Source organism: Leucopleurus acutus (assembly GCF_964270905.1).
Source record: "Leucopleurus acutus genome assembly, chromosome: 2".
NCBI lineage: Eukaryota > Metazoa > Chordata > Mammalia > Artiodactyla > Delphinidae > Leucopleurus > Leucopleurus acutus.
The window spans coordinates 84,701,436-84,729,311 of record NC_139143.1 but is presented as its reverse complement, the minus strand read 5'-3'; the positions used below and the strand labels follow the sequence as shown (position 1 = coordinate 84,729,311).

Genomic DNA, 27,876 nt, shown 5'->3' with positions numbered 1-27,876 from the left:
TCTCGGATACACACTATTTTACCTCAAAGCCCTTCCGGGAATAGAAAATGAGGCTCTGGGGTACATCACCCTTCTGTTTGAATGCAAATGTGGCTTTTCTAATCATTTTTTCTTCATAGATTCCTCCGCCAGAAATTATATTCGCCGTATTCACTTCCGGGTCCGCCATTTTGCTGCCTCCATTTCTCCGCGAGGGGGGGTTAAAGGCCCCCAAAATATGCATATGTGAAAAGGTCAAAAAGTAACCGTCAGTGACAGGGAGTCTTAACTAGAGAAGGAAACAGGACCAAACTGGCGGGCTCGGTGAAAACACAGCCGGCAACGTCCCGGACGAGGAGGTGAGGGGGAAGAAGAGATGCGTGGAATCGGGGGGTGTCACGGCTGGGAGGGAGGCTGCCTTGTAAAAGTTGCACCGCTTCTCAGCCCAGACCCGGACTTCTGGATGCAGACGGAGCGGTGTCCCTTCACCAGAGCCGGGGCGGCTGGGGGAAGGAGAGGAAGGGGATGCTGCCGGGAGGAAGGGGAGGGGACTGGGAGGAGGTGAAGAATGGGGTGGGTGTAAGATCTGGGGCTGGGGAGCTGGACCGAGGGAAGCCAAGGCCACAGAGGTGACCACTAGGAGGCAGCGCGGAGCCCGGACCGGGGGCTGCCTCCTAGGCTGAGACCGTGGCTCCCTGCTCCTTCTTCCAAAAAGACAGAACGTCGCTGTGAGGCAAGGGAGGAGTTGTGATACAGGAGAAAACGGAGACCCTAATTCTCTGACCCCAGTAATAGCCTAAAGATTATTAGTGAGCTCAGTAATCTGAGCAAGAGCAGTAAGGGCCCCGCCTCCAGTTCTTGCACAGTTGTTTGTACAGCTGGCGGCCCAGTGGGGACGTGTGCAATAGAAAAAGAAAAAAATGTCGTCAGATCATGGATTCTTCGCTTCCATTTCTCCTTCCCGTTAGCTTTCTCCTATTCTCACAGAATTCCTTGAGCCACTTGACATCATCTTATTCTACTCCCCCTTCCTAGGAGGACTTTCCTCTCTCATCTCTCTTTTTAAAACATCTCGGGAAAAGGACATTCTATGACTTTACTTTTTTTTTTTTTTTTGGCCACGCTTTGTGCGCTGGTGGGATCTTAGTTCCCCAGCCAGGGATTGAACCCTGGCCCCAGCAGTGAAAGCACCAAGTCCTAACCACTGGACCTCCAGGGAATTCCCAGTAGAGGTGTTTGCGTCTTGGTGATACACTTTTTATATATAGTATAATTTGAGAAAATGTGAGTCATTTCTGCTAATGAACCACCTAAAATTTTGTTCTTTTTTTTCACTGTTTCTATCAGTTTGGTTTTTTCTTTTTTTTTTAACTTTTTATTTTATATTGGAGTATAGTTGATTAACAATGTTTGTTCTTGTTTTAAACTATTAGTTGGGACTTCCTGGCAGTCCAGTGGTTAAGGCTGCGCTTCCACAACGGCGGGCATGGGTGCAGCCAAAACCAAAAACTATTAGTAGGGACTTCCCTGGTGGAGCAGTGGTTAAGAATCCACCTGCCAGTGCACGGGACACGGGTTTCGAACCCTGGCCCGGGAAGATCCCACATGCCGCGGAGCAACTAAGCCGGTGCGCCACAACTACTGAGCCTGCACTCTAGAGCCTGCAAGCCACAACTACTGAGCCCGCGTGCCTAGAGCCCGTGCTCCACAGCAAGAGAAGCCACTGCAGTGAGAAACCCGAGCACCGCAAGGAAGAGTAGCCCCCGGTAGCCGCGACTAGAGAAAGCCCGCGTACAGCAATGAAGACCCAACACAGCCATAAATAAATAAATAAATAGTAATAACTAAATTGAAAGGCAGGCTTGATATTTTAAAAGAAAGATAACCATGGAGGAATGCAAATATAAGTTTTCTGTAAGAAGGGTATGCTATCATTTTTTCTGTAACATTTTCTTAAGTCATAAAAACTTAGATCAGATTATAGACTTTCACACTATTAAAATTCATCCTCTGCTCCAGTCCAGTCACAGGGCCTAGACTATATATTCATGTTGAACAATCTCCCCTAGTGGTCTCCTGGATACCCATGTTTGAGCACAATATTCTATGATATAGATTGGAATATTAAATAAAATAAATCTAAATCACATAGTGGCTAGATGATTCTCAAAAGTTTTGGTTTTCAGGTTTTAATATTCTTAAAAATTATTAAGGACTCCAATCTGCTGTATCTATTGCTATTTACTGTTTTGAAATTAATTGTTAAATGTTAATTAAAATACAATAATAAATCCATTACATGTTAACATAAATAACAAAATTTTATGAAAGTAAATAACTTCCAAGTTAAAGAAATCGTGAGAAGAATGACATTGTTTGGGAATTACCTGGCAGTCCAGTGGTTAGGACTTGGTGCTTTCACTGACTGGGTTCAATCCCTGGCGGGGGGGGGAACTAAGATCCCACAAGCACGGCCAAAAACAAAAAAAAATGGCATTGTTTTATATTTTTGCAAATCTCTTTAACTTCTGGCTTAATAATTTTCATATGTATTTCTTATTTTCATATCTATTCTACATTCAATCTTTTGCTATATGTACTTGGAGAAAGGAGGAGTATTTTAATAGCTTGTTCAGGTAATTGTGGATATTCTTCTTTGATGTTACAACAAGTGGCAATTTCTTAAAAGTTAGTTGCAATGAGGAATCTGAAACCATGTCAATGAATGTTTTATACTTGATTACCTTAAAACCCATTGATCTGCTTTCACTTTGAATGAATCTTTTTACCGATTTTGTAACATGCATTGGTCATTTGAAAAATACTGGTTCACCAAATAATTCCCATCCTCCAAATGTTGATGCATTTTATACAGTATTAAAAAATCACATTCATTAGTATCACCACTACTTTTATGAGAAAAGTTTATAGTGAGCTATCAGCTCATGGAGGTGGATATTCCCAAAATTCTGTTTTTTGCATGGAAGCTGAAATTATAATTGATAATTGGCAGTAAATACTGCCAATTGTCTTCCTTGAAATGGCAGACTCTCTTTGTTCATTTTTTAAAATGAGAAATTACTTTTTACAATATGGACAAAGCAGTACAAGTTGAAAGGAAACATAATAAAAATTAAATTTATCAAGAATAGCCGTTTCCTCGTTGGTTGGAAGATTTGTAGTGAGTGGTGATTATATACCATTCAGTCAATTCTGCATTGAATATAGAAACTTCTCACTATCCTGGGTATCCTTTATACCCAGGCCAGTTTCTGATTTACAGTAACCATCATTTGGGGTGGGGGGGCGCTGCAGTGGGTCTTCGTTGCTGCCCGCGGGCTTTCTCTATTTGCGGCGAGCAGGGGCTACTCTGTGTTGCAGTGGGTGGGCTTCTCATTGCCGTGGCTTCTCTTGTTGCGGAGCACGAGCTCTAGGCGCACGGGCTTCGGTAGTTGTGGCTCATGGGCTCTAGAGCGCAGGCTCAGTAGTTGTGGCACACGGGCTTAGTTGCTCCGCGGCATGTGGGACCTTTCTGGACCAGGGATCAAACCCGTGTCCCCTGAATTGGCAGGCAGATTCTTAACCATTGTGCCACCAGGGAAGTCCCAGTAACCACCCATTTAAATGACCATTTTGCATGCTCTTCAGACCTAATCTCCACCATTTATTACCTTTGATTTCATGTGTTTAGCAACAGTTTTGTTTTTTCTTTTACCCTAAATAACTGAGAGTTGGCTATATGCCTTTTACAGGGAATAAAAAATCTCTCCTACTCAGATGTTTTTTTACTATGAGCTTTCACAAAGATTTAATAATGCCCAAATTATTAAGTGAAAAACTGTAATGATTTTAGACATAACTATACTTTTAAACAAAGTATGTAATCTGGCCAAGCTGATGACTTTGTTTAAAAAAAAACTCTAGGTGTTGCTAAGACACCTTCCACAGGTGCAGTGACGTCTCTGTTCATTTTTGAAAAAGTGTCTGCCATGTACCTGAGTCTCAGTATCCTTGGTTTATCTATTCATTTTTTGTTGTAATGTACTATTTCTACCCATGGTTGTTTCAAAGGGGTGAAATGCTGTTTTATTGATTCCTTAAGCTAGAAAGGCAGTAATGTGTTTCACGTATTTCCAAAGTATTTTTCTGGAGATTGAAGGTGAGGGAACTATGGTTTAGGGCCAGAAACTTCCCAAATATCTGACTGTTTGTGTTAGATGAAGTAGAAAAGAAGTGCTTTATCAGATAGTCTGCTTGAGAAGTATCTTACATATATACAAGAGGTCTGCTAAAAACATACATACAAGAGGTCTTCTAAAAACATTTTACAGGCAGCTTTCCTTGTGTTTGAGTGACAGCTTCCCAAAAATTTGTGTTCCTATGCATAAAGATGTCTTTGGTGGACTTGGGGAAGAGGTTGCTAGAAGCAGCAAGAAAAGGCCAAGATGATGAAGTGAGAACATTGATGGCAAATGGTGCCCCATTCACCACAGACTGGGTAAGCTCTCTTAATTATTCCCAGCGTGCACTGTTACCAACCTTTTTCATAAAGGCTAAACAGTCTGTACTGATTTTTCTTCATTCTCTTTCTGCCTCAGTCTCCTTACAAGCATTTCATTTTCTTTGCCTCATCTGAATATGTGGTTTTCCTTTTCTTTTAGTTTCCAAATTGAAAGAATCTCCTGTGGATATATGGGTGGTAATTGTAAGATACTATATACTTGTGATTTTCTATAATTTTTTAAAAATTATTTATTTATTTTTGGGGCTTCCTTGGTGGCGCAATGGTTGGGAGGCCGCCTGCCGATGCAGGGGACACGGGTTCGTGACCTGGTCTGGGAGGATCCCACATGCCGCGGAGCGGCTGGGCCTGTGAGCCATGGCCGCTGAGCCTGCGCGTCCGGAGCCTGTGCTCCGCAGCGGGAGAGGCCACAACAGTGAGAGGCCCGCGTACCACAAAAAAAAAAAAAAAAAATTATTTATTTATTTTTGGCTGCATTGGGTCTTCGTTGCTGCTTGCGGTCTTTCTCTAGTTGCAGAGAGCGGGGGCTACTCTTTGTTGTGGTACGCAGGCTTCTCATTGCAGTGGCTTCTCTTGTTGCAGAGCATGGGCTCTAGTTGCGTGGGCTCTAGTAGTTATGGCCCATGGGCTTAGTTGCTCCGCGGCATGTGGGATCTTCCCGGACCAGGGATTGAACCTGTTTCCCCTGCATTGGCAGGCGGATTCTTAACCACTGCACCACCAGGGAAGCCCTATAATGTTTTAATTTTTAGAGTATTTTCTAAAGGTTTACTTCTCCCTGGAGTGTACTTGGGTTATAGGCTGTAATTAGCTAGAAATTAAACAAAATCAGTGTACTGAGTGCATTTCTAAACTAATGAAGCTCCTTGTTTCCTTTTCTCTAAAATGTCCTCATTAATAAGGAATAGCCTAGCCATTTTATTTCCTTTACCACTGTTAAAAAACATTAAAGAGAAAGGTGTAATTTCATGAGTTCAGGCAGTCAACTTGGAGAGCAGAGTGTCAGAAGATCCAGGTCCCGGTTATAACATGGGTTTGCTTAGTATTCATAGATTTTGTAAGCATTGCCTAATTTTAACAATTCGATAAGCACTGTCCTCTGTTCTGGGGTGATTAATTCATAAATTTAGAGGCCAGCAGTTTCTTAGCACTTCACAAAAAGGAAGAAAGGAAACCCATGAGATTAGCATTTCTATAAATAGACCTGAAAAGAGCAATGTGAATTAAATCCAATCAGGTAAAGAGAGTGAATATATGAAAAGCAAAGAATAACAAAATAGGTTTTAAAATAGAGACCATAACACGAAAAAGGAATAGATCTCTGGCCAAAATGGATGCTGATAGATAACTGTGATTAGTAACAAGACTTACTTTGAGATGATACAGACGTGCTTATTGCTATTGACACACCATTGCTATTTTTTTCTGCGGGGTGCGGGGGGGCACTTCATCTCATCAGTATTTTTGCTTAGCTTTACTGTGGTAACAAACTTCTCTTTCAACCAATGAAATTTGTACCCTAAATTTCACATGTAACTTTCTAGTCTCTGCCCTTTTCCTAGAATTGTTTTGAACTTGCCTATCCCTTCCCTTTATCCCTGACTCAGAATGCTCTTTTCTATCCATTTTTTTTAACCTTCTTCTAAGCCCTATTTAAAATCATACCCTTTATGGAATTTTACCTGGTAAGTCTACCTGACTTAAATCCATTATACTTAGCGCTTCTTTAATTGGTTGTATATTTATTTGTCCATTAGTGTATTAATTTTAATGAAATAATTTCTTCAGCTTATCTGTCCAGCCAGTTTCTCTCTCTAAGGACAGGAACCTAGGCGTCACCTGTTGTTCATTTGTATCCCTCCAGTAATGATTTAGGACTCTGCACACAGTTGATATTAAATGAGTATTATTTTCCCACAGCTTGGAACATCACCCCTCCACCTTGCAGCCCAGTATGGTCATTATTCCACAGCAGAAGTGCTCCTTCGAGCAGGCGTTAGCAGGGATGCCCGGACCAAAGTGGACAGGACCCCCTTGCACATGGCTGCAGCTGATGGACATGCACACATCGTGGAACTACTTGTTAGGGTAAAGCAGGAAGAGTGAGGGGGTCTATATTGTAAAAAAGACAAATACCTCCCTGTTTTTTTACTTCAACAGGTGGTAGGAAACTAGGTTGGGAAAGATTAAGTTTAGGACAGTTTATAGTATTGAATTGCATCTCTTTCAAGAGTCATCATGGCTATGAGGATTTTATTTTCTAAGTTTTTAAAGGCTAAACAAACTTTATTGAACTTTCTTCATTTTTCTTCTGCAGGTGTTCTCTGATCTTATGCCTATTTTTTCAGGCACTCAGCTCTCTGTTAATAAATGCAACAAAAATCTGTTCTTTTCCCCTTCCTCTCCCATCTGTTATAATTTCCAACTATGTCCTTAAAAGGGCCTCTCATTTAAGGCATTGTGTCTATGAGCATTCAGGAGAATTTGAATTCAGGAGACATGTTTTTCCCTTTGATATTTCTTAAACATTTCTAAATTTGAATATGTGTAATCTCTATGGAAATCCTCTGTATATGGTGATGGGATATTGTACCTGTGCTACTGTAACCAGTGTCTCTTTGAAAAAAATTACTTTTCTATGACAGAATGGTGCAGATGTGAATGCCAAGGACATGCTGAAGATGACAGCTTTGCACTGGGCCACAGAGCACCACCATCGAGATGTTGTAGAGCTACTTATCAAATATGGAGCTGATGTCCATGCTTTCAGCAAGTTTGATAAATCTGCCTTTGACATAGCCCTGGAGAAAAACAATGCTGAGATTCTGGTCATCCTTCAGGTCCTGTTCTTTTTATACACCACAGTATACTTCAGTTGAAGTTAAGGATTTTTTGTAGGAACTGAATCAAAACTGAATTTTCTCTATCTTATCAAAGTAATACTTCCATTATGTCTCAATCTTGTGACTCAGTGTCATTAGTATCTTTAAAAAAATAATAATATTCTATAAAGCCCTGAATTATTCATGATGATTGAAGAACAATGTTGTGGCCAGTACAAAAATAAGTTTTTATTTGGCTTTAGAATGTTTTTTCTCCATGAAAATTTCCCTTTCTAATTAAACTTGACTTGGGATAATATTAAAAACCTCTTTATGTTTTATGAATATACATCAGCTCTTGTGAGATAGTACATAGCTCTAAAGCATATTGAGTCATAAGGAAGCCATCTCAAAATTAAAAATCAGCTGTGATGATATCATCCATTGATTTCCTAAGCCAGCACTGGTATATCAGGAAATAACAGGATGAGAGATACAAAGATTAGTAGGACATAGCCCTGTCCTTGGAGTGTTTACAGTATGATGAAGGTAAAGACAAGATATAAAGCATTACAGTACTATGGTGGTAAACAGATACCTAGTGAGTATTACAGAGGGAGTATTGATAATGCTTAAGGCAAGGATTAAAGTATATGTAGGCTCTGAACTGCGTTTTGAAGGAGTAGTAGGCAGAGGTGTGAGAAGATGATATTCTAGGCTAGAAAAAGCAAATCAAAGACAGAGGTGGGAAAGGACATGGAATATTCAGGAAAGAGTAAGTAGTTCTGTGACCAGAGATTGGGCAAGAGAAGCAGAGTTTGGGAGTGGCAGGAGCTAAGGCTTGAGAGGCTGAGTTCTGAACATAGGGTTGTTAGATGGCATGCAAAAGAGTATGGACTATTGGGCTTCCCTGGTGGCGCAGTGGTTGAGAGTCTGCCTGCCGATGTAGGGGACGCAGGTTCGTGCCCAGGTCCGGGAAGATCCCACGTGCCGCGGAGCAGCTGGGCCCGTGAGCCATGGCCGCTGAGCCTCCATGTCTGGACCTCAACAGGAGAGGCCACAACAGTGAGAGGCCCGCGTACCGCAAAAAAAAAAAAAAAAAGTATGGACTATTTTGTGGGCAAGGGGGATCCAATAGAAGCTTTTAAGTAGAGAATTGATATGATAAGATTTTTTAAAACGATGATTGTTTGGAGTGTGGTACAGACTTGAGAGAGAAGACACTTAATGCTGAAGACCTTCATTAGGCCAGGCAAGAGGCAATGAAGGCTTGAATTAAGGAAGTGATAATGGAGGGTAAAGAAGGAATTTTACAGTAATCAGAGAATGGATAATCTGTTTCAATTGAAGCTCTTAGCAAGGGGATAATTATATGTAAAAAAATAACCATTTCTACTGTATTATCAGAGGTTGGTTGGTTTTTTCTGACATATGGTTCCCTATAGACTGGTTATTCTCTTCAACTTTCAATTCCTTGTTTAGAGCCCTTTTATAATTTGACTTTTTTTTAGTAGTGATCATGTTTGTAGAAAACTGCTTATGAAAGTAAAAAAATAAAATAAAGATAAGCATCTTTATACCGAAATTGTGCAGATATCTCTAGAAGCAGAAGTGCAGCATATGGAACTAGACTTTAAAATCCGGCACTCATTTATTTGCTTGTTATATATTCTCTTAGGGATTTCGTCAATGGCAGAATGGAATAAGTAGTTGGACAAAACCCTGGAGAATATTGTTCTGTGTAGATTCTCTGCAGGGATCTCCAGCTAGCACATTGTCTTGTACATAATTGATCATAGAATATTAGTGCTGGAAATTACTTTTTAGGCCACCCCCTTTATTTTTCAAATTAAAAACCAATATCCAGAGAGGTTAAGTGAATTGTCTAGAAGTTTTTGCCAATAATAACACCTTTTTTTTTTTCTCTAAAGTAGAGATAAGCTTGGGAAAGCAATCTAATGTCTCTGTTGCCCTGGTTTGAGAAAAAACAGTCGTCTTAATGAGAACTGTGAGGTCCCTGGGACATTGTGCACCGGAACTAGTTCTGCTTGACAGAGCATTGTAGGGGGGCTGTTCAGTAACTGTATAACTAAGGCTGGTTAGTAAGTGTTCTGACTTTGAAATATCTTGCATTGTTTTATAGGAAGCAATGCAGAATCAGGTGAATGCTAATCCTGAGAGAGCCAACCCTGTGACTATGGGTACCCCATTCATCTTCACGTCAGGAGAAGTTGTCAACCTCGCAAGCCTTGTTTCTTCAGCCAGCACCAAAACAACCTCAGGTAATGTTCTGATAATGTGACATTTATCTTAGACTTAAAATGAACAGAATTACAGGTTTTCTTATGAGATGAATAGGTACCCTGTCTGATACCCACTCCTTTATTAAAACATTCCTCAAATGGAAGATTTATAATAGATTTAAAAGCTAATGCACTGGGCTTCCCTGGTGGCACGGTGGTTGAGAGTCCGCCTGCCGATGCAGGGGACGCGGGCTCGTGCCCTGGTCCGGGAGGATCCCACGTGCCACGGAGCGGCTGGGCCCATGAGCCGTGGCCGCTGAGCCTGCACGTCCGGAGCCTGTGCTCCGCAACGGGAGAGACCACAGCAGTGAGAGGCCCACGTACATCTAAAAAAAAAAAAAAAAAAAGCTAATGCACTTATTCTTTCTAAGGGAAGGGAAAATCATACATTGGGATTGTACATAAGTGTTTACTGTGTTAAAAGTAAAATATTCTACAGATTAATCTGTTGAAGGGTTATGTCTGACCCCTAAATGAAAATATATGGGTGCTTTAATATGGTACTGCTAAGGAAAATAGTTAAATATTTATAGTCTAAGGCAGTAACAAAGCAGAACAAACATAAATGGTTGTTGGAATGCTGATATATATAAGAGGTACATGTGATTATTTGACTAAAGTGTAAGAGTCTTGATTTGTTCTTGAGAACATATATAACAACAAAATAGCAAAGAAAAGCACTTGGTGTTGATCTTTTGAGACTTGTATGTTTTTAACAAAAATATCTATCTAAAAAGGAGCAAATCCACTTTGCTGTACAGCAGAAACTAAAACAACATTATAAATCAACTATACTCTAATAAAAATTTTTTAAAAATAAAAAGGAGCAAATTGAGTTTATTTTCAACATCTCCTTACAAATACTTGTTTTACAATGAAGGAACTTGTGTCCTAATTTAAATAAATTTTCCTACTGACTCTTGGTTTCTTTTTCTGTTTCTGACTTTCATTTAAAAATACACAACTGTATTCATAGTTAAGTTTGTAAAATATCAAAGGAAGATCTTGAATGAGGTATTATTATTGAGAGGCATTGTAAAATAGAAAGAACACACTATACATAGAATTTTGCATTCAGAACTGCTTTCAAATACTGATTTATTACTTGGCTAAGATGCTTGACCTTGGAAAAATTACTTCTCTAAGCCTTCTGTACTCATATATAAAATTGGGATATAATAATCTACTTTATGAGGTTGTTGTGAGACTTAGATTTTGTATTTCAGTACCCACTTTATAGCAGGGCTTCAGTAATAGCTAATGTTAAGTGGAAATACAACTTCTCAGTGAAGGTTGAGTCCATCATGCCCACAAGGGGGCAGTAGTGACCTTCATTTTATAACTATCAACTGTTGTTTAAAATCACTGTTAATCAGAATATTCACAGCCATTTGGATTTGTTGTGGTTCAGGCCTCACTGATTAGAACAAGTGCTTTTTTAATCCAAAAGTTTTTAGAAGCCAATAAAGTTATATGTTCACAGACACGTATTGAATAAAAAGAGCTAGAGTTAAGTCTTTAGTCTAACTACTGAAATTCTGCAGATTCTTATCTGGAATGATAAGCAAAGTTGAAGACATTCAGGATAGAGATTCTTAGCCTTGATTCCCATGGACCTATATCATGCTTGTCGTGTTGCTTTTTGCAAACCTACTCTTCTTTCTCTCTTCTGTATGTTGACAACGGCAAATTGAAATTGCTAAACCATCACATAATTAGAGCTGATCTCTCCAGTGTCATCTTACTCATGAAGCAGTTCTACCTAGCTATTCCCCTTTAGGGAATTGACCTATCTGATGCTTAATCAGTGCAGATAAAAGAAAGGGAAAAGTTATAAGACAAATTCAGGTTGTGTTATTGAACTGGATTAAAGGATTTTCTTTTCCTGAATGGTGGGGTAGGCCTCTTGTTTCCCATCATCCAGTAATATTGTTAAGAATTAACTGGAAAGACCTTAAAAAAAAAAACAATTAACTGAAAGTATCATAGGATTATCATTTTGGTGGATTTTTTTTTTTTTTTTTTTTTGCTACACCCCACACCATGTGGGATCTTAGTTCCCCGACCAGGGATTGAACCCATGCCTCCTGCATTGGAAGCCCGGAGTCATAACCACTGGACTGCCAGGAAAGTCCTTGGTGGATATTTTTGATACCAAAATCCAGATTATAAAGTTTGCTTTCAATTTTCCATTTGTGACTTAAAGATATCAGTCATCAGTGCCACCATCAAACTGCAGTGATTTGGGAAGGCAGACTAACTTAAACATTAATCAGAGCAAAACAAAGTTATGAAGACGAATTTCCTGTTTCTGTAGAATCATAAGATGCACTCCAAAGTCAAATATAAATTGCCTTATATTGGTTCATAAAGGGTACAGGCTTTGGAATCTAATAATTAGGTTCTAATCTGGGCTCTGACATTTACTAGCTGCATGACCCTGGGCAAGTTACTTAATTTTTCTGGATCTAGTTTGCTGAGGTTGCCTAGCCAACCATAGCACACTACCCTAAATCCTGGCCTGAAGAGCTTATTTATTTATATAAGCCACATTCTGAATAGGTAAAAAGTTGTCACTAACAATGCCATTTCCCTTCCAAAAGCAAGAGCAACCATGCACATTTCACTTTATTTGATGTGGGGTCTTATATTAAAGAGAATGAAGGAATTAACATTATTTAACAATAAAGTACTTTATTTTCCTAGAACTACCTGGGATAAGTCTAAAGAGGTAATTTGCATCATCTCTTCAGTTTCAACTGTGTATGTCAGAAAACTAAACCTAATTTGTCACATATGTTCTTCATTTTGCTATTGAGGGGAAGTTGGGTGAGTCATTATGTTTGAATCAAAGGGAGAGCACCCTTAGGTTGGAATCATTTTATGCTAAGAAGTATATAATGCCTTTCTCATGAAGCAGTTCTACCCAGGTATTCTCCTTTAGCTTGGTGGCCTACCTGATGTTTGTCCTAGAACTTTAATTATAACAGCCTTGCTTGTGTGTGTGTGTGTGTATGTGTGTGTTTTAACTGTGGTAAAATAATAACAGCCTCTTTTTTTTATTGTTAGTGACTTACTGTCACATATATTCCAACCTCCATGAGGCATATATCTAAAAATTGATTATTCCTTGTTTGTTTCATCTGTGAGTTTTATGTCAGCACTTGGTACGATAGTCTGAGTGATAAGAAAAACATGAACTAAGCGGGAAAATTAGGGTATAGGCTATAGCTGAATCTTGCTCTTACTGAAGTCATTAGATAGACACAGGCTCCTTTCTAGAGGTCAAGCACTGTGTTCTACTCAGACCATTTGGTTCCCTGAGTATTTCATGAGAAATTAAAATAAGGATATTATTACTATCTCTACCCTTATCTTCACTCCCACAGTCATCACCCAAAAGCTTTGATTAAGATAGTTTGCAGCTATGTGTATTATACAAGTAATCCACCTTTTTATGGAAAAATCTTCTGAAATTTAAATTTATAAACCAGTTAAACTAACTAGATTAATCATATCAGAAAAGGACTTAAGTTTTTTTAAGTACTTTATAGATAATTGACTTTTTTTAAGCATAGTAGTGGGAGAACTTAAGAATACATTTAGGGCTTCCCTGGTGGCGCAGTGGTTAGGTATCCGCCTGCCAATGCAGGGGACATGGGTTCAAGCCCTGATCCAGGAAGATCCCACATGCCACCGAACACCTAAGCCCATGAGCCACAACTACTGAGCCTGCGCTCTAGAGGCCTTGAGCCACAACTGCTGAGCCCGCGTGTCACAACTACTGAAGCCTGCACACCTAGAGCCCATGCTCCGCATCAAGAGAAGCCACCACAATGAGAAGCCTGTGCACCGCAACAAAGCGTAACCCCCATTTGCCACAACTAGAGAAAGCCCGCGTGCAGCATGAAGACCCAATGCAGCCAAAAATAAAATAAATGAAATTAAGAAAAAAAAAAAGCGCATTTAAAAAGAAAATAGGGCTTCCCTGGTGGCGCAGTGGTTGAGAGTCCGCCTGCCGATGCAGGGGACATGGGTTCGTGTCCCGGTCCGGGAAGATCCCACATGCCGCAGAGCGGCTGGGCCCGTGAGCCATGGCCATGGACCCTGCGCGTCTGGAGCCTGTGCTCCGCAACAGGAGAGGCCACAACAGTGAGAGGCCTGCGTACCGCAAAAAAAAAAAAAAAAAAAGAAAAGAAAAGAAGTGTATCAGTCACATTTCAGTCAGGTGACAAAGCTACATATGGTGTAGTTTTACTATACGTAATTTTATTGTACATATAAAATAAATGTATTTATTTTATTATACATATATAATATATATATTATAAGTATATAATTTATAAGCTTATAAACTTAATTTATAAACACTTTTTAGTAACAATGGAGTAACTACTATGAGGAGAGGAGAACTCAGGAATAGCCAGTAAGGGGAGCAGCCACTACTTCTGTATGACAAAACTTAATCTCATGCCAGATGACAAGAAATATTTATGGGGTCCAGCTTCAGTATCACAAGATACGGCAAAGAAGGGTGGATTTGCAGCCAAGAAGCAATTAATTCACAACTGGTACAATAAGTATCTCTGAAATTATAGTGAAAGAGGGAAATGAAATTCATGTTATAAAAGTTTGATTTATGCAAAACTGTTGAGTAATGCTTTCAGTTCATAAAGTTAGGAGTGCCTATTGCCAGATCTAATACACTTCCCTCTTGGAACTTAGCTGTAAGGATATCACACAGATACAAGAGAAAAAGATTATGAACAAATTGTTTTTGAAAAGCACATCATGACTTAACTAAAGTAGGTAAAGTAGGTAATTGTTTAGCCTTTGACATTCAATATGTGAAACTTCACGTTTTTAATGTCTTTGTGCTTGAAGTCAGTGCTAGTCTTCTCACCTCTCTAGCTGATGAATAGAAGTAGCATGGTTGAATAAAGCCCAGGAGGGGCCTATTCCCTCAACACTGCTTAGTTTGGGGTGAGGCATGCTTTGTACCCTTACTGCCTGGTGCCAAGGAGAGCTCTGCATAGCCAGCCTAGGGAGTGGGTGGCACTCTTGGTCTGTTAGCTACTGGTGCTCAGCATTGGCAATGCCAAGAGAATGATCAAATGAAGGGAATGTAGTGTGGCCCTATACCAAGCATATTACCTTAATCCACTTTAAAGAGAAGACTTTAAACCTTAAGAGTTTTAACACCATGATAATTGGTTTTTGTAAGTTTGCATTAGAGAGCAAGATTAAGCACATTAGAGTGAAAAGCTGAGGTTTTGATTTAATAAGCCATTTTTAGTTCATCTCAATTTATTCTCTCCGCTGGACCTCATTTGCCTTTTTTACCGAAATAGGTGACCCCCATGCCTCCTCAACAGTACACTTCTCAAATTCTACCACCTCAGTGCTGGCCACCCTTGCAGCTCTTGCTGAGGCATCAGCCCCCCTCTGCAACTCACACAGAGCCACAGGTAGGTAAGGGATATCTGCTGGGTGAATCACCATTTCTTCTTTTGCTTTTGAATCTCCAGCAGATTTAATTTGCATGAAATGTTAAAGAATTATGGTTAGAGACAGCTAGGATAAAGGGATGTAGAGTCATTGAACATCAGAAAGAAAAATCGCTAAGCGATATAATCAGTCAGCTGAATAATATCAGAGAATAAGTAAGTTATTCCTTTGTAGTTTTGCAGCTTCAAGTTTGTTTATCCTGACTCCAGTTGCATCAGATTGAAATGTTTAGTCTTATATTAGCAGAGTTTTGGAAATACTCTATGTTATGCTTTGTCTGATGCTATCATAGAATGATTCAGAATAGCAGCCTAAATGTCTTGTATTAAAGCATCAAAATACATGGGACTGCTACCTGGCTCATTGTTATATTCTTTGTACCTCAGGTTGGCTTGCTTCTATTTTCACTGGAGATGTTATTTTGGCATTTCCAGTGGATTTGTGAAGATACATTCTGTATAGTGCCCTTCTTATTTTAAAACAGAAAGGTTTCAGGTCACTTAGCCCAAGCTAGTGACCCACAGGGAAAAGGCTTAAGGCTTCATATAGGTAGGGGACAAATAGTCATAGGTAGGGCTAAATAGTCATTTAGGAATCTTTCTGGAAACCTCTGGCAGTCTGCTCCATCATAAATGAAAGCAGATTGTTGATTTCTTTCTGCCGTTGACACTTGGATGCTGAGAACATTCCTCCAATCCTATTTTTCCAACTGACAACAATCATAAAGATCTCTACTCAGATGTGTATGAATGAACAGCATGGCAGAGGAAAAAGCAATGTATTAAACTTGTGCTTGTTATTCTTTTGATTTGTTCTTTGATGTTGGATAAATCATTTAACTTCTCCAGGTCTCAGTCTCCTCATCTCTGACATGATGGTTGGATTAGATTACCTATCAGGGTCCTTTCAGCTATAACACTTAACTGTTCTTCGTTTCTAAGAGGTGTGGATGCTCTATTTCCACTGAACTGCCTGAATGTGTCTCATATGGATAGTCCCTACCCCACTTATTGCAGAGTTCTACTTGTGACTCTTTAGATATAGAAATTTCATAGTGGTAGGAGCTGTTTCCCCTAATAGTTATTGGGGATACTGACTAACCAAACTGAAAATCTTTATTCAACATGATACATGTAAAGCTCTTAGAAAGGTACCTGGCACATAGTATCATTGCTGTTAATGTTATTGTTGATCTGTCAGATGAGAGAAGCCATCTACTATTTTTGTCTATCAGACTTCTTCAATGTTTTGACTTCTTGACATATTATTTTGTTAGTTCACTATTAAATGCCTTTATTTCTTATAGAAATAGATCTCTATAGTTATTTTTCTAAGCTCTCTAAAGTTGTTTAGACTTTCAAGATGCTTTCTGAAAAAGGAGTTCTGAGATCAAATATGTTTGGGAAACTCAACATATCTTATTTTATATTAGAGAGTCACAATGCTCATTAGTCTGTTAGGGTCTCTGATACTTCCTACAAAATAAACACAAAAATTTAAGCATATTTAAATGAGCATTTTGAAAATGTATTTGTACATAGAACCTATCTTTAGTGAAAGCTAACATGTCAATGAAGACATTTTACTTATTTATTTATTTTTATTTTTGGCTGCGTTGGGTCTTCGTTGCTGCACGCGGGCTTTCTCTAGTTGCAGAGAGCGGGGGCTGCTCTTCGTTGGGGTGCACGGGCTTCTTACTGTGGTGGCCTCTCTTGCTGCGGAGCACGGGCTCTAGGCGTGCGGGCTTCAGTAGTTGTGGCACGTGGGCTCAGTAGTTGTGGCACACAGGCTTAGTTGCTCCGTGGCATGTGGGATCCTCCTGGACCAGGGCTCGAACCCGTTTTCCCTGCATTGGCAGGCAGATTCTTAACCACTGCGCCACCAGGGAAGTCCCTGAAGACATTTTAGAAAGTACTGTTCTAATGCATTCCCTGTTTTCTTTCTTTTTAAAAAAATTTTTTAAATTTATTTTTATTTATTTTATTTTCGGCTGTGTTAGGTCTATCATTGCTATGTGCGGGCTTTCTCTAGTTGTGGCGAGCGGGGGCTACTTCTCATTGCGGTGCACGGGCTTCTCATCACGGTGGCTTCTCGTTGCGGACTACGGGCTCTAGACTCGCAGGCTTCAGTAGTTGTGGCACACAGGCTCAGTAGTTGTGGTGCACAGGCTTAGTTGCTCCACAGCATGTGGGATCTTCCCAGGCTTGAACCCATCTCCCCTGCATTAGCAGGCGGATTCTTAACCACTGCACCACCAGGGAAGCCCTCCCTGTTTTCTTTTCGCCTCTGACTTAGCATTGTTTACAGGAGCTTGCTTTTGTGAACTGTGTTGAATCTAACTTTTTTTTTCAAGTTTTTCTATCCCTGATATTATCAGTTTTAAGGGGGCTGAAATTACTGTACTTCTATTTTTTTTAAAGCTGAAATGTTATGTTTCCTTTTGTCATCTGTAGCTAATTCAGAGGAAATCATAGAAGGAAATTCTGTTGACTCATCAATCCAGCAAGTGGTGGGGAGTGGAGGCCAGAGGGTCATCACCATAGTGACTGATGGAGTCCCTCTGGGTAATATCCAAACTGCAATCCCTACTGGAGGCATTGGCCAGCCATTTATTGTAACTATGCAAGATGGACAGCAAGGTGAGTTATCCCATTTAAACAATTGTTTATTAAAAGATACTTTAGACACTCAACACACCTCTAAAAATGAGGCATTAGGGGGACTTCCCTGGCGGTCCAGTGGTTAAGACTCCGCACTTCCAGTGCAGGGGGCGTGGGTTCGATCCCTGGTTGGGGAACTAAGATCCCACAGGCCACGTGGTATGGCCAAAAAAAAAAAAAAAAAAAATATGAGGCATTAGGGCAAGTAGTGGGAATGGGAGAAAGCCAGATGCCAGATGGGACAAAGAAGCTCTGAAAAAGGAAAAGAAACAGAAGCCAGGCTGGCAAAGGCTATTTCTCCTCATATATATAAAATCTGTGAGTAAAACCAATAATCTGGTAGAAAAAAGAGCAAATAATGTCAACTAGTAGTTCACAGAAAAGAAAATAGGAAAAAAATAGGAAAATACATTCAACCTACTTCTTTCATGCAAGAGAAATATAAATAAATACTGCAGCAAGATACCGTTAAAGCACTATATTGTCAAGGGTATGGGGAAACAGGCAATCTTATAAATCACTGGTGAGAGTGTAAATTACTGCATCCTCTGAAGAGCAAATTGTCAATATGTATCAGTATTGAAGACGCATATACCTTTTGGCTAAAAAGTTATTTTTCTATGAATTTATATTCACACACACAGAAATGACATATATACTAAATTATTCATTACAGCATTATTTGTAATCATCAGAGATTACAAAGAACCTAAGTAGAAGTCATTAAGGAACTAGATAAATAAATTATGATACACACCACCCATGCAATGGAATACTATGCAGCTATAAAAAAACAATGAGGAAGATTCTTGTATGAAAGTATGGTCTGATCTCCAAAATATATTAAGTGACAAGAGCAAGATGCAGGGGTGTGTAGAGTATGCTACATTTGTATTTTTAAAAAAGGGAAATATATGTATATTTGCTAATATGTTCATAGACTTAGACTATCTCTGGAAGAACATTCAGAAATAACACTGATAACATTGGTTCCCTTGTGGCAGGGCACCTGGGTAGCTAGGGATGGATAGGAAGCTTTTCAATGTATATGCTTTTATAGCTTTTAATCCTTGAACCATGTGAATGTATTACATATTTTAAAAATACATAAGTAATTTTTTTTTGAAAAAAGAAAGAAACTAATCGTTACAACTTCATTTCTCAGAAATACTGAAGGTTGAAGAAGGAGGGTTGGTATAATTAGCTTTTGTGTCATCAAAATTTTGATTTGGCCTAAATAATTATGGGGATTTTATAATTTTCAAATTATTTGAACTGATGGATCTTTGCAGTATGGGAAGAAACAGTAGAAATTAAACCTTTATAATTCGGGCTTTGGTATCATAAGTTCTTGGAGCTTATTTGAAAATATACCACTGATATTTTTGTGGACATGATTATCATTTAAAGTTTTGGGGGGCTCATTGAGTAAGTGAGAGCCTCTGCTTGTAATGGAGTTAAATGAGAACGAAGTTGTTTTAAGGAAAAAAATAAAATTTGAGGTTTTGCATAGATAAACTACACTACTTTTTAAAAAACATTTTTTTTAAATTACTTATTAAGAAAACATTACTTATTTGTTTATTTTTTTTTGGCTGCGTTGGGTTTTTGTTGCTGCATGAGGGCTTTCTCTAGTTGCGGCTAGCGGGGGCTACTTTTTTTTTTTTTTTTTTGCGGTACGCGGGCCTCTCACTGTTGTGGCCTCTCCCGTTGCAGAGCACAGGCTCCAGACGCGCAGGCTCAGCGGCCACGGCTCGCGGGCCTAGCCGCTCCGCGGCATGTGGGATCTTCCCAGATCGGGGCACGAACCCGTGTCCCCTGCCTCGGCAGGCGGACTCTCAACCACTGCACCACCAGGGAAGCCCTGTCGGGGGCTACTTTTCGTTGCAGTGTGCAGGGTTTCTCATTGAGCCCGGAGCACGGGCTCTAGGTGCACGGGCTCAATAGTTGTAGCTCATGGGCTCTAGAGTGCAGGCTCAGTAGTTGTGGTGCACCGCCTTAGTTGCTCCGCGGCATTTGGGATCGTTCCTGACCAGGGCTCAGACCCGTGTCCCCTGCCTTGACAGGCAGATTCTTAACCACTGCGCCACCTGGGAAGTCCACTACACTACTTTTTACAGATGCATTTAACCAGGCCCAAAGAAGGAGAGCTGAAATTTTGTGAATTAATTGTAAGAAATTTTTAATCCCAGACAGAATTTCCATTTCCACTTAGCAGATATCCAAGATGCTTTCTACTGCTATCAGTTGATGAGTGTTCAAGGAATACAAGCTAATGTTAAAATCAACCAAACCAAATAACTAGGTAAATCTGCTTTAAACAAAAATCACAATGCATCCTAAAACCTAAGTATAATTTTAACTTTTTATTTTGAGATAATCATATATTCATTCATGTATAGTTGTAAGAAATAATACAGAAAGATCCCATATACCTATCACCCAGTTTCCCCCAATGGTAACATTTTTTATAACTCTAGTACAATATTACAGACAGGAAATTGACATTGGTACAATCCACCAACCTTATTGAGATTTTTTCCAGTTTTATATGCATTCATTTGTGAGTTTGTGTTCTATGCAATTTAATGCATCAACACCACCAAAGTTGAGATACAAAACAGTTCCATCACCGAGATTCCTTTTGCTACTCTGTATTCCTTGTGTTATAGCCACTTCCCTTCCCACCTCATTCCTAACCACTGGCAACCACTAACTGATTCATCTGTTCTCTATCTTTATATTTTTGTCATTTCAAGAATGTTATATAAATGGAATCATACAGTATATAGCCTTTTGACATTGGCTTTTTTCTCTCAGCATAATTTCCTTAAGGTCTATCCAAGTTGATGTTTGTATCAATAGTTCATTTCTTTTTATTGCTGAGTAGTATTCCATGGTATAGATGTACCATAGTTTGGTTAACCATTTACCTACTTAATCTGTCTCCAGGTTTTGGCTATATCTGAGTAAAGCTGTTATGATCAATCGTGTACAGGTTGTATGGGAACATAAGTTTTCAATTTTCTGGGGTAAATGTCCAAAAGTAAAATTTCCGGGTCATATGGTAAATGCATGTTTACTTTTGTAAAACACTGCCAAACTATTTTCTACAGTGACTGTACCATTTTACATTTCCACCAGCAATTTATGAATAATCCAGTTTCCCACATTCTTGCCAGCGTTTGGTGTTATCACTATTTTTTTTTAAATTTTAGCCATTCGGATAGGTGTGTAGTGCATCATGTGTGTTGTGTGCATATGTGTGTTGACCCTTTTCTCACTTATCTATGAGAAGAGAAATAGTTAAATTAGACACAGCTAATGGCAAACTGCTTTCATGAAAGGTTTCTCAAAATTCTTATTTAAGATATCAGACCTACTTTAGATAAGTTATTCCTGCAGAATTGTAAGCTAAGTGGTCACAGCTTCTGATCTACAGTCAGACATTTCTATATAAAAGCCTCAGAGTTGGGTCTTAACTGCATGGCTTCCAAACCTGCAAATCTTCACCCTTCCTTTCTGAGGTCTTCTTAGTGCCTCTAATCTTTTTGGTTTCTCTCTGTAAAGCCATGCCTTGCCTATTGATTCTAAAATCCAAAGAGATATGAACAGTGAGATATCAGAGAATATATTTCAGTTTAGATGATTTTTTTTTTTTTGGCTACATTGGGTCTTCATTGCTGTGCGCAGGCTTTCTCTAGTTGCGGTGAGCAGGGGTTACTCTTCGTTGCGGTGCACAGGTTTCTCATTGCGGTGGCTTCTCTTGTTGCAGAGCACGGGCTCTAGGTGGACGGGCTTCAGTAGTTGTGGCTCACAGGCTCTAGAGCGCAGGCTCAGTAGTTGTGGAGCACGGGCTTAGTTGCTCCACGGCCTGTGGGATGTTCCCAGACCAGGGCTTGAACCCGTGTCCCCTGCATTGGCAGGTGGATTCTTAACCACTGCGCCACCAGGGAAGCCCTATATTTTAGTTTATTGTCTGATTCAAAGTAAGCAAAGTCTCTTTGTTTTACTATGTATTCATCACCTCCAATTGGTGTCCTTTGGCTTATAGTTTTAACTGTACCTGCTGGTCAGGTTGCAGAGGAGACTGTCATTGAAGAAGAGGCAGAAGAAGCAGAGAAATTGCCACTGACTAAGAAACCAAGGATAGAAGAGATGACAGACAGTGTGGAGGAAAGCAAGGTAATGTTTTTAGCAGTGGTGGAGAGAAGAGAAGGCAAAGATTCAAAAGCCAGAACTTTCAAGGCCCATACCCTTCTTTTTTGTCTACTCTCAGGAATTCTTACCTGTGGCGGTTTACTTTTACAGGAAGGCACTGAAAGAGAGCTACTTCAGCAGCAACTCCAGGAGGCTAATCGAAGAGCCCAGGAATACCGACACCAGCTCCTAAAGAAAGAGCAGGAGGCAGAACAGTACCGCCTCAAGCTAGAGGCCATGGCCCGACAACAGCCCAATGGAGTTGATTTCACCATGGTTGAAGAGGTGGCTGAGGTAGATGCTGTAGTAGTTACAGAGGGGGAGATGGAGGGGAGAGAGACAGAAGTGACTGGGGCAGTAGGGACCACAGAGCCTCATACTGGAGTTTCCATGGAAACTGTTTCAACTTAATGTGCAAGGGCCACAGCTTGTGCTGTGTCTATCTTTTTCCTCTTTTTAAAAGAAAATACAAAGGACAAACATTGTATAAAAATTAAGAATGTCCTAAAGAAGAAAACTATAGCAGGGTACAGAGTTTGGGCTCAGGAAGGCTCTCTATGCAACTGGAAAATTCAAAGCCAAATTTAGGGAACAAGTCTTCTGAGGGACCAAAAGAATAAGGACCAAATTTCTCAGCTCACTTCATTGCTTGAAGCATAGAGGTAAAAGAATGCTGGATGTTGCAGATTGATTGTTTTTTAAATAACTGACTTTCTATGAAAAGATTTTAAAATAATATTCCTAATATGGACACACCCAGAGCCTTTAATATTATAGTTGTACCATCAAGTGACCTGAAACTGCCTTAGATTTATGATGTGTACCTGTTAGAGGAGAAACCTAATTGGAAGGAGGGATTAGATGCAAGTTTTGGGGAAGAGAAAGAAATATATTCCACTTCCAAAGGAGCAGGCAGGCACTCCCCACTATCCTGAGTTAATTTCACTGAAAAGAAATGTGTGATTGCCTGACTAAATTTGCATCCATTGTGTGTCCATAGCTCAGATGCCAGTTTAAGAAACTGAAATAGAATTTTTAAAAACTGGAAAGGAGAGAAGTGTATATAAATCCAAAATCCTCCAGGCTGTGCCTCTACAATGCTGGAAAGTGGCCAGAAAGAGGCTCGTGGGGTTAGGAAACAATCTGGTCCTGAGATACCAACTTTGCTCTGGCTGGATTTTATGAAATCGCAATCAGGAGGGTAGTCTGTTGTCAGAACAACTTGCTTCCAACCATTTATTTATGTAATACCAAGCTTTAATATCAACTTTTTAATTTTATAAAACTTTGTTGAGTTTTCTAAGTGTGCCTTTCTGTGGAACTTACATGGTATCCTCTCATATGCAAGAAAAGACAGGGGGAGAGATGAATGCTGAGGATGTTGTATAGCTTTCTCCATCTGATTTGGGTTGAGTAAATTGCTCTATTTCCTTAAGGTCGGGCCTTGTGCAGAGCTTTTGTGCCTTATAGTTGCTCAGTGTGTGCTGGCAAAGGGAGTGAGAACTACCAGTGCCGTAATGTAAGGAACCAAAGATTCTGACCAGATGCTTCGTCACCTGACTCTCTTCTCTCCCACTATGCCTGCTCCCTTTGCCTATATACTTTTGAAAGTGTTTCATTGCTGGGATTTCTTGGAGTTTTTTTAAAAAAGGGAATACGGATGGAGAGAGAGGGGTTATGGAGAGGTCATCATCCTGAACTTGCTTGCTTGCTTTGTTGTAAATTAAAAGCAACCAGAGGGAGCTGTGGCAAGTAAACATTTGAATGACTGTTTAGAATATGGTTTTCTTAATTAGCAATCATGGGGAAAACATACATTTTTAATTTGGAATAAAATGTGACAGTTAACATGGTTCTGTTTACCTTGATTAGTGAAGTAATTTGCTGCAGTTTTCCAGAGGTGCAGAATCATTTGGGGCTTAAAATAGACTGAAAACGTAACTCCCCAAACCAAATTTAACAAACAGAATTGGCTGTTAGAGGTTTATAGACGAAAATATCAGTTTTGAAATTAATCTTGGCTACGGGCCAGCATAGCTAGGTTTACTCCATGGACCAAGTACTAAGCACTTCCCAGATGATCAGAGATTAGTCTGCACTGTTGGGGATGATGGAGAAATGCAGTGGAACAGCCTAGGTAAGGGAGAGGGTAAAATTGTGGTATCTGCTGTCAAGTCGTCCTATTTCTGTTTGCAATATTTTTCCTTTTTATGAGTCCCTTTGTGAATCAGGTGCTAACAATAAGCTGCTATTGTGTGCCATTTCAAAGCTTTAGCTTAACTATAGAGGGACCAAGTGTTATTTTAGATGTGTTTTGTGTGTGTTCTTGGTGCATACATTGACTTTAATTCCTTCTTTTATTCTTTCCTATTCAGGGAGTGGAGGTTAACTGTGTAGAAAATATGCAGGCCCAACCACCTCACTCTCTGAGGTAGCTTCTTATTGAGGGCGGGGAGTTTCCATCCAACACTCTCTTCTGAGCATACAGAGTACCTACTGTTTGGGGGAACTGTTTAGAGTTTCTTATTATTCTGTTTTTGTAAGAGCCTATCATTCCCACCCAGTAAAATATCTAATACAGCCCAAGTCATTTTTGATGATGGGCTCTCTGAGATAGGGAGTTAAAGGGGGGGTTGGGATAGGGGGAGAGAGGAGGGAAATGTCTAGAAAGGGGTGGGTAGCAAAAGGGCATTTGTTTTTATTTACTTGGAATAGACCTTTTAGCATCCCAGAGAAGGGCTTGATCTCTAATTGTATTGCCATAGAGAGAATGGTAGGTCAGGATCCCTTGAAGTAGTTAGATTAAATATTAAAGACATGAATGGCCATACCATTGTATGATTTTGCATATTTTTCTGGATCAGCCATGGAAGTTGGAAAAATGTTCCTAGATCTTCTGGGTTTGGGGATTCCAACTGGCTTACTGGTAAGGTTGGATTACAGAGAATCAAACAGACAAGTGGTTCAGAGATGGTACTTGAGCAGGAGAAACCTGAAGCCTAGGATGATTGCCTACTTTAAAATAAAGCTGCTTTAATAATATCAGTATTAATATAGGAATATTAGACCCTACATTTACATTTTGGTTTTAAGCTTTCCCCTAAAAAGGAGAAAGAAATAAATCTTAATATTTCTGTTCTTGTTCCTGGTTTCAGGGAAATTACTTACAAATGTATAAATGTACATTCCCTTCCTATCACTACCTCTGTGGGATCCCTTAATTGTAATGCCAGAGTTGAGGTCTCTTAATTGAAATATGGGAGAACTTGGCTTTAGGTTTTCTGTATATTGAACTCAGCACCTTAAAAGATGTTCTTTTTCTCTGTCAGATCTGTGTTTCATAATTTTTGCCTTTGCCTCTCCCCCTTTTTCAGCCTTAGCACTGCATTATTAAAATGTTTGTGTCTGCTCAGTAATATTAGAAATCTGTGGCATGCAAAATGACTTTTTTTTATATTGCTGTAAAAGAAATGAATTTAACAGAGGGCTTTCCAGTTGAAGTTAGGTATTTTGTGACCAGGGCATTTTTAACACCCCTTTGCTGCACGTATATATTGTGTACATTTATAAACACATATGAATTTTCCCACTTTTCTCTTTGTTTATTTGAGGTTCAACTCTAAAGTACCTGGTAAAAGCTGAAAATATTTTTATTTCATTAAAAACATTAGAGAGGGTTTCTTTCAATTGAGTAAAGACACTGAGGAAGAAAAAGCAAGCATTTCTTTGGCCCTTTTTCCGAGGCAGGCTCAACTGGCAGTAATAAGAAACCTGAGGAGTGAGGCCCTAGGGAGAGCTAGTACCAAGCTTTGCAGAGATTTCTTTAGCATACAGTGTGATGACATTGGTAAACTGAAAGATTCAGAGCAGGGTCAGGGGTAGAGATGGAGCTGCCTTTCCACAGAGCAAACCTCCTTTCAGCTCCTATGGTAGCTGTTTTGACTGGCATTTGTATAATTTCTTACACCTCTGAAAAGGAAAGAAACCCTAGGTAAAGTTCCATGGCAGAAGGAGCAGACATTCTATACATCTGCTTCCCAGTTTAGGCATCTCAGCCTTTTAAGGAATGATCATTTTGAGAAAGACTTCTGTGGCTCTTTTCCTAACAAACAACATTATAGACCCTCAGAGCTAGAAGACATGAGGCATGTAGTGAATTATTCCCAGAAGTTTAATATTGAGTGGGAATCGGTTTTTGTCCAGATTTGTTGGAGAATGGCCTCCTGTTCTCTACTTGTTATATAGACATCTCTGTATGGCCAGAAAAGGAGCTTTAGAATGGAATACATATTAAGACCGCCTTGTGCTGCTCTAGGCTCTTATCTATTTCCACTTTATGTGATATTTTCCCCTTCTGAGTTAGTACTCTATTTCCTATGCCAGTATATTTAACAAGAGACCAGGAGCAAGAAGGATGTAAATTCAAATTAAGTAGCTTGAACCTCTGGTGCTGCCTTTTTTTTTTTTTTTTAAGCTTCTCTTAAGATTAGGAGGTGGGGTGATATCCCTAGACTCCAGACTACTACATAGCAATTTGGCTTGTTAATGGCAGGAAATTGTGATTCCCTGTCTCTCTCCTCCCCTTTCCCCTCTAACTACTTCTGCCTCTGTGACCCCATTGTTCTTATCTCACTGAGTCTTTCCCAGGCACTAGAATTTAATTAATAGGTCATTTCTAATCTATGCGCCTTGTCTTTCCTCCTTCTGTCCCCTCCTTCCCTACCACATATTTTCTGTTTATTCTTAAGTGATTTGTTTCTGAGAATTAATCTAGGTCATACCCTATATCCTGTGCTTCCTAGTTGGTCTCAGGCATCTTGCTCTATCAACAGTAATGATAGCAGCAGCTCCCTTCTCTGGCTTTGCCCTGTGTACTGTCCTTCTGCCAAGGCCATTTGTGTTGGGGGGGAGCAGAGACAGGGTAGGTGGGGTGCCTAGCTTCTTCTCAAAACATCTTCAGTTTTTTGGGTTGTCTGACAGCTTTATGTACAGTATGTTTTAAGAAAACTTAAGTATAATTCTCTTTTTTATTTAGGATTTTAATTAAATAGGGTTTGATTCCGATGAGCAAGTTTGTGTGTGTGTGTGTGTGTGAGCATTTGTGTGTATGTACACCTATACAGATCTATATTATATATACAATTTTTGTACTATCATTTAAAATAAAAAAATGTTTCTTACTAAAATGCCAAAGTCTTACCATTTCAGGTGTCATTGAAATTTTTTTTCCATCTCCTGGGCAAAAATTGTATCTACTGCCTGGTCACAGATAATCCTTAAGAGCAAGTTTTCCCCGTCCTACTGAGCTAATGAGGGTGGAGCAGTGGGAGGGTGGTTTTGGTGGGGGGAGCATCTTCTTTCCCCTCTTTGGTGCCTCTTCTGACCCATTCACACTCTCTACCTTTTCCTTATCTAGCTACTCCTCAGCTGGTATTCTTAAGAGGCAGAGCAAGTTGAGGTAAGAACTGAAGTGAGAATGGAGAGAACTTTTGACTGGCTTATTAATTTACATCTTCTTTCCTTCTTTTATCCCCCACTCCATTCCCTAAAAGCAAACAACCAAGAGAGGAGAACAGTAGCTGAAGTAAATGATTCTGTGCCTTGTGTGGGAGTTAAGTCAATGCCAAGATAAGGGGCGGGGTACGGGAAGAACATCAGGCCCAGGGAGGCTTGGACATAGTGCATTTGCTCTGCTGGCTTCTAAGCTACTCTTAGTTGATAAGGTGCTTGTTGTTATCTCAGTCTAATTCAGCACATATTTATTAAGTAAATATGCGTAGCAGTCTGGTTGTGGCGCAATCCCTGTTGATAGCCAGGGTTGAACGGACCCACTTGGCTGGCTACTTGGGTGTTCCCGTCTAGTGTATAATGTTCTCAAAAGC

The 27,876-nt window shown here is 39.7% G+C and overlaps 1 protein-coding gene across 3 annotated transcripts; it reads left to right on the top strand.

Moving 5' to 3' along the window:
- Positions 1-59: 59 nt before the first annotated feature.
- Positions 60-24,574, top strand: GABPB2 (GA binding protein transcription factor subunit beta 2). Of its 3 annotated transcripts, none has more exons than XM_082833680.1 (9): positions 60-338; positions 4,370-4,477; positions 6,422-6,589; positions 7,147-7,341; positions 9,467-9,605; positions 14,978-15,094; positions 17,588-17,773; positions 21,849-21,979; positions 22,106-24,574. In XM_082833680.1, exons 2-9 carry the CDS (start codon positions 4,370-4,372, stop codon positions 22,403-22,405), a joined length of 1,344 nt encoding a protein of 447 aa, XP_082689806.1. In that variant the 5' UTR covers positions 60-338; the 3' UTR covers positions 22,406-24,574. The 3 variants fall into 3 exon arrangements, with proteins under 3 accessions (XP_082689806.1, XP_082689807.1, XP_082689808.1); XM_082833681.1 differs by having other exon boundaries at positions 4,311-4,477; XM_082833682.1 differs by lacking the exon at positions 14,978-15,094.
- Positions 24,575-27,876: the final 3,302 nt, after the last annotated feature.

Excerpts from the sequence above, each read along its gene's own strand:
- GABPB2 (XM_082833680.1), top strand. The coding sequence starts at position 4,370 with ATGTCTTTGGTGGACTTGGGGAAGAGGTTGCTAGAAGCAGCAAGAAAA. Across the intron at positions 7,342-9,466 it reads AGATTCTGGTCATCCTTCAG|GAAGCAATGCAGAATCAGGT; the intron begins GTCCTGTTCTTT and ends ATTGTTTTATAG. Across the intron at positions 17,774-21,848 it reads TATGCAAGATGGACAGCAAG|TTTTAACTGTACCTGCTGGT; the intron begins GTGAGTTATCCC and ends TTTGGCTTATAG.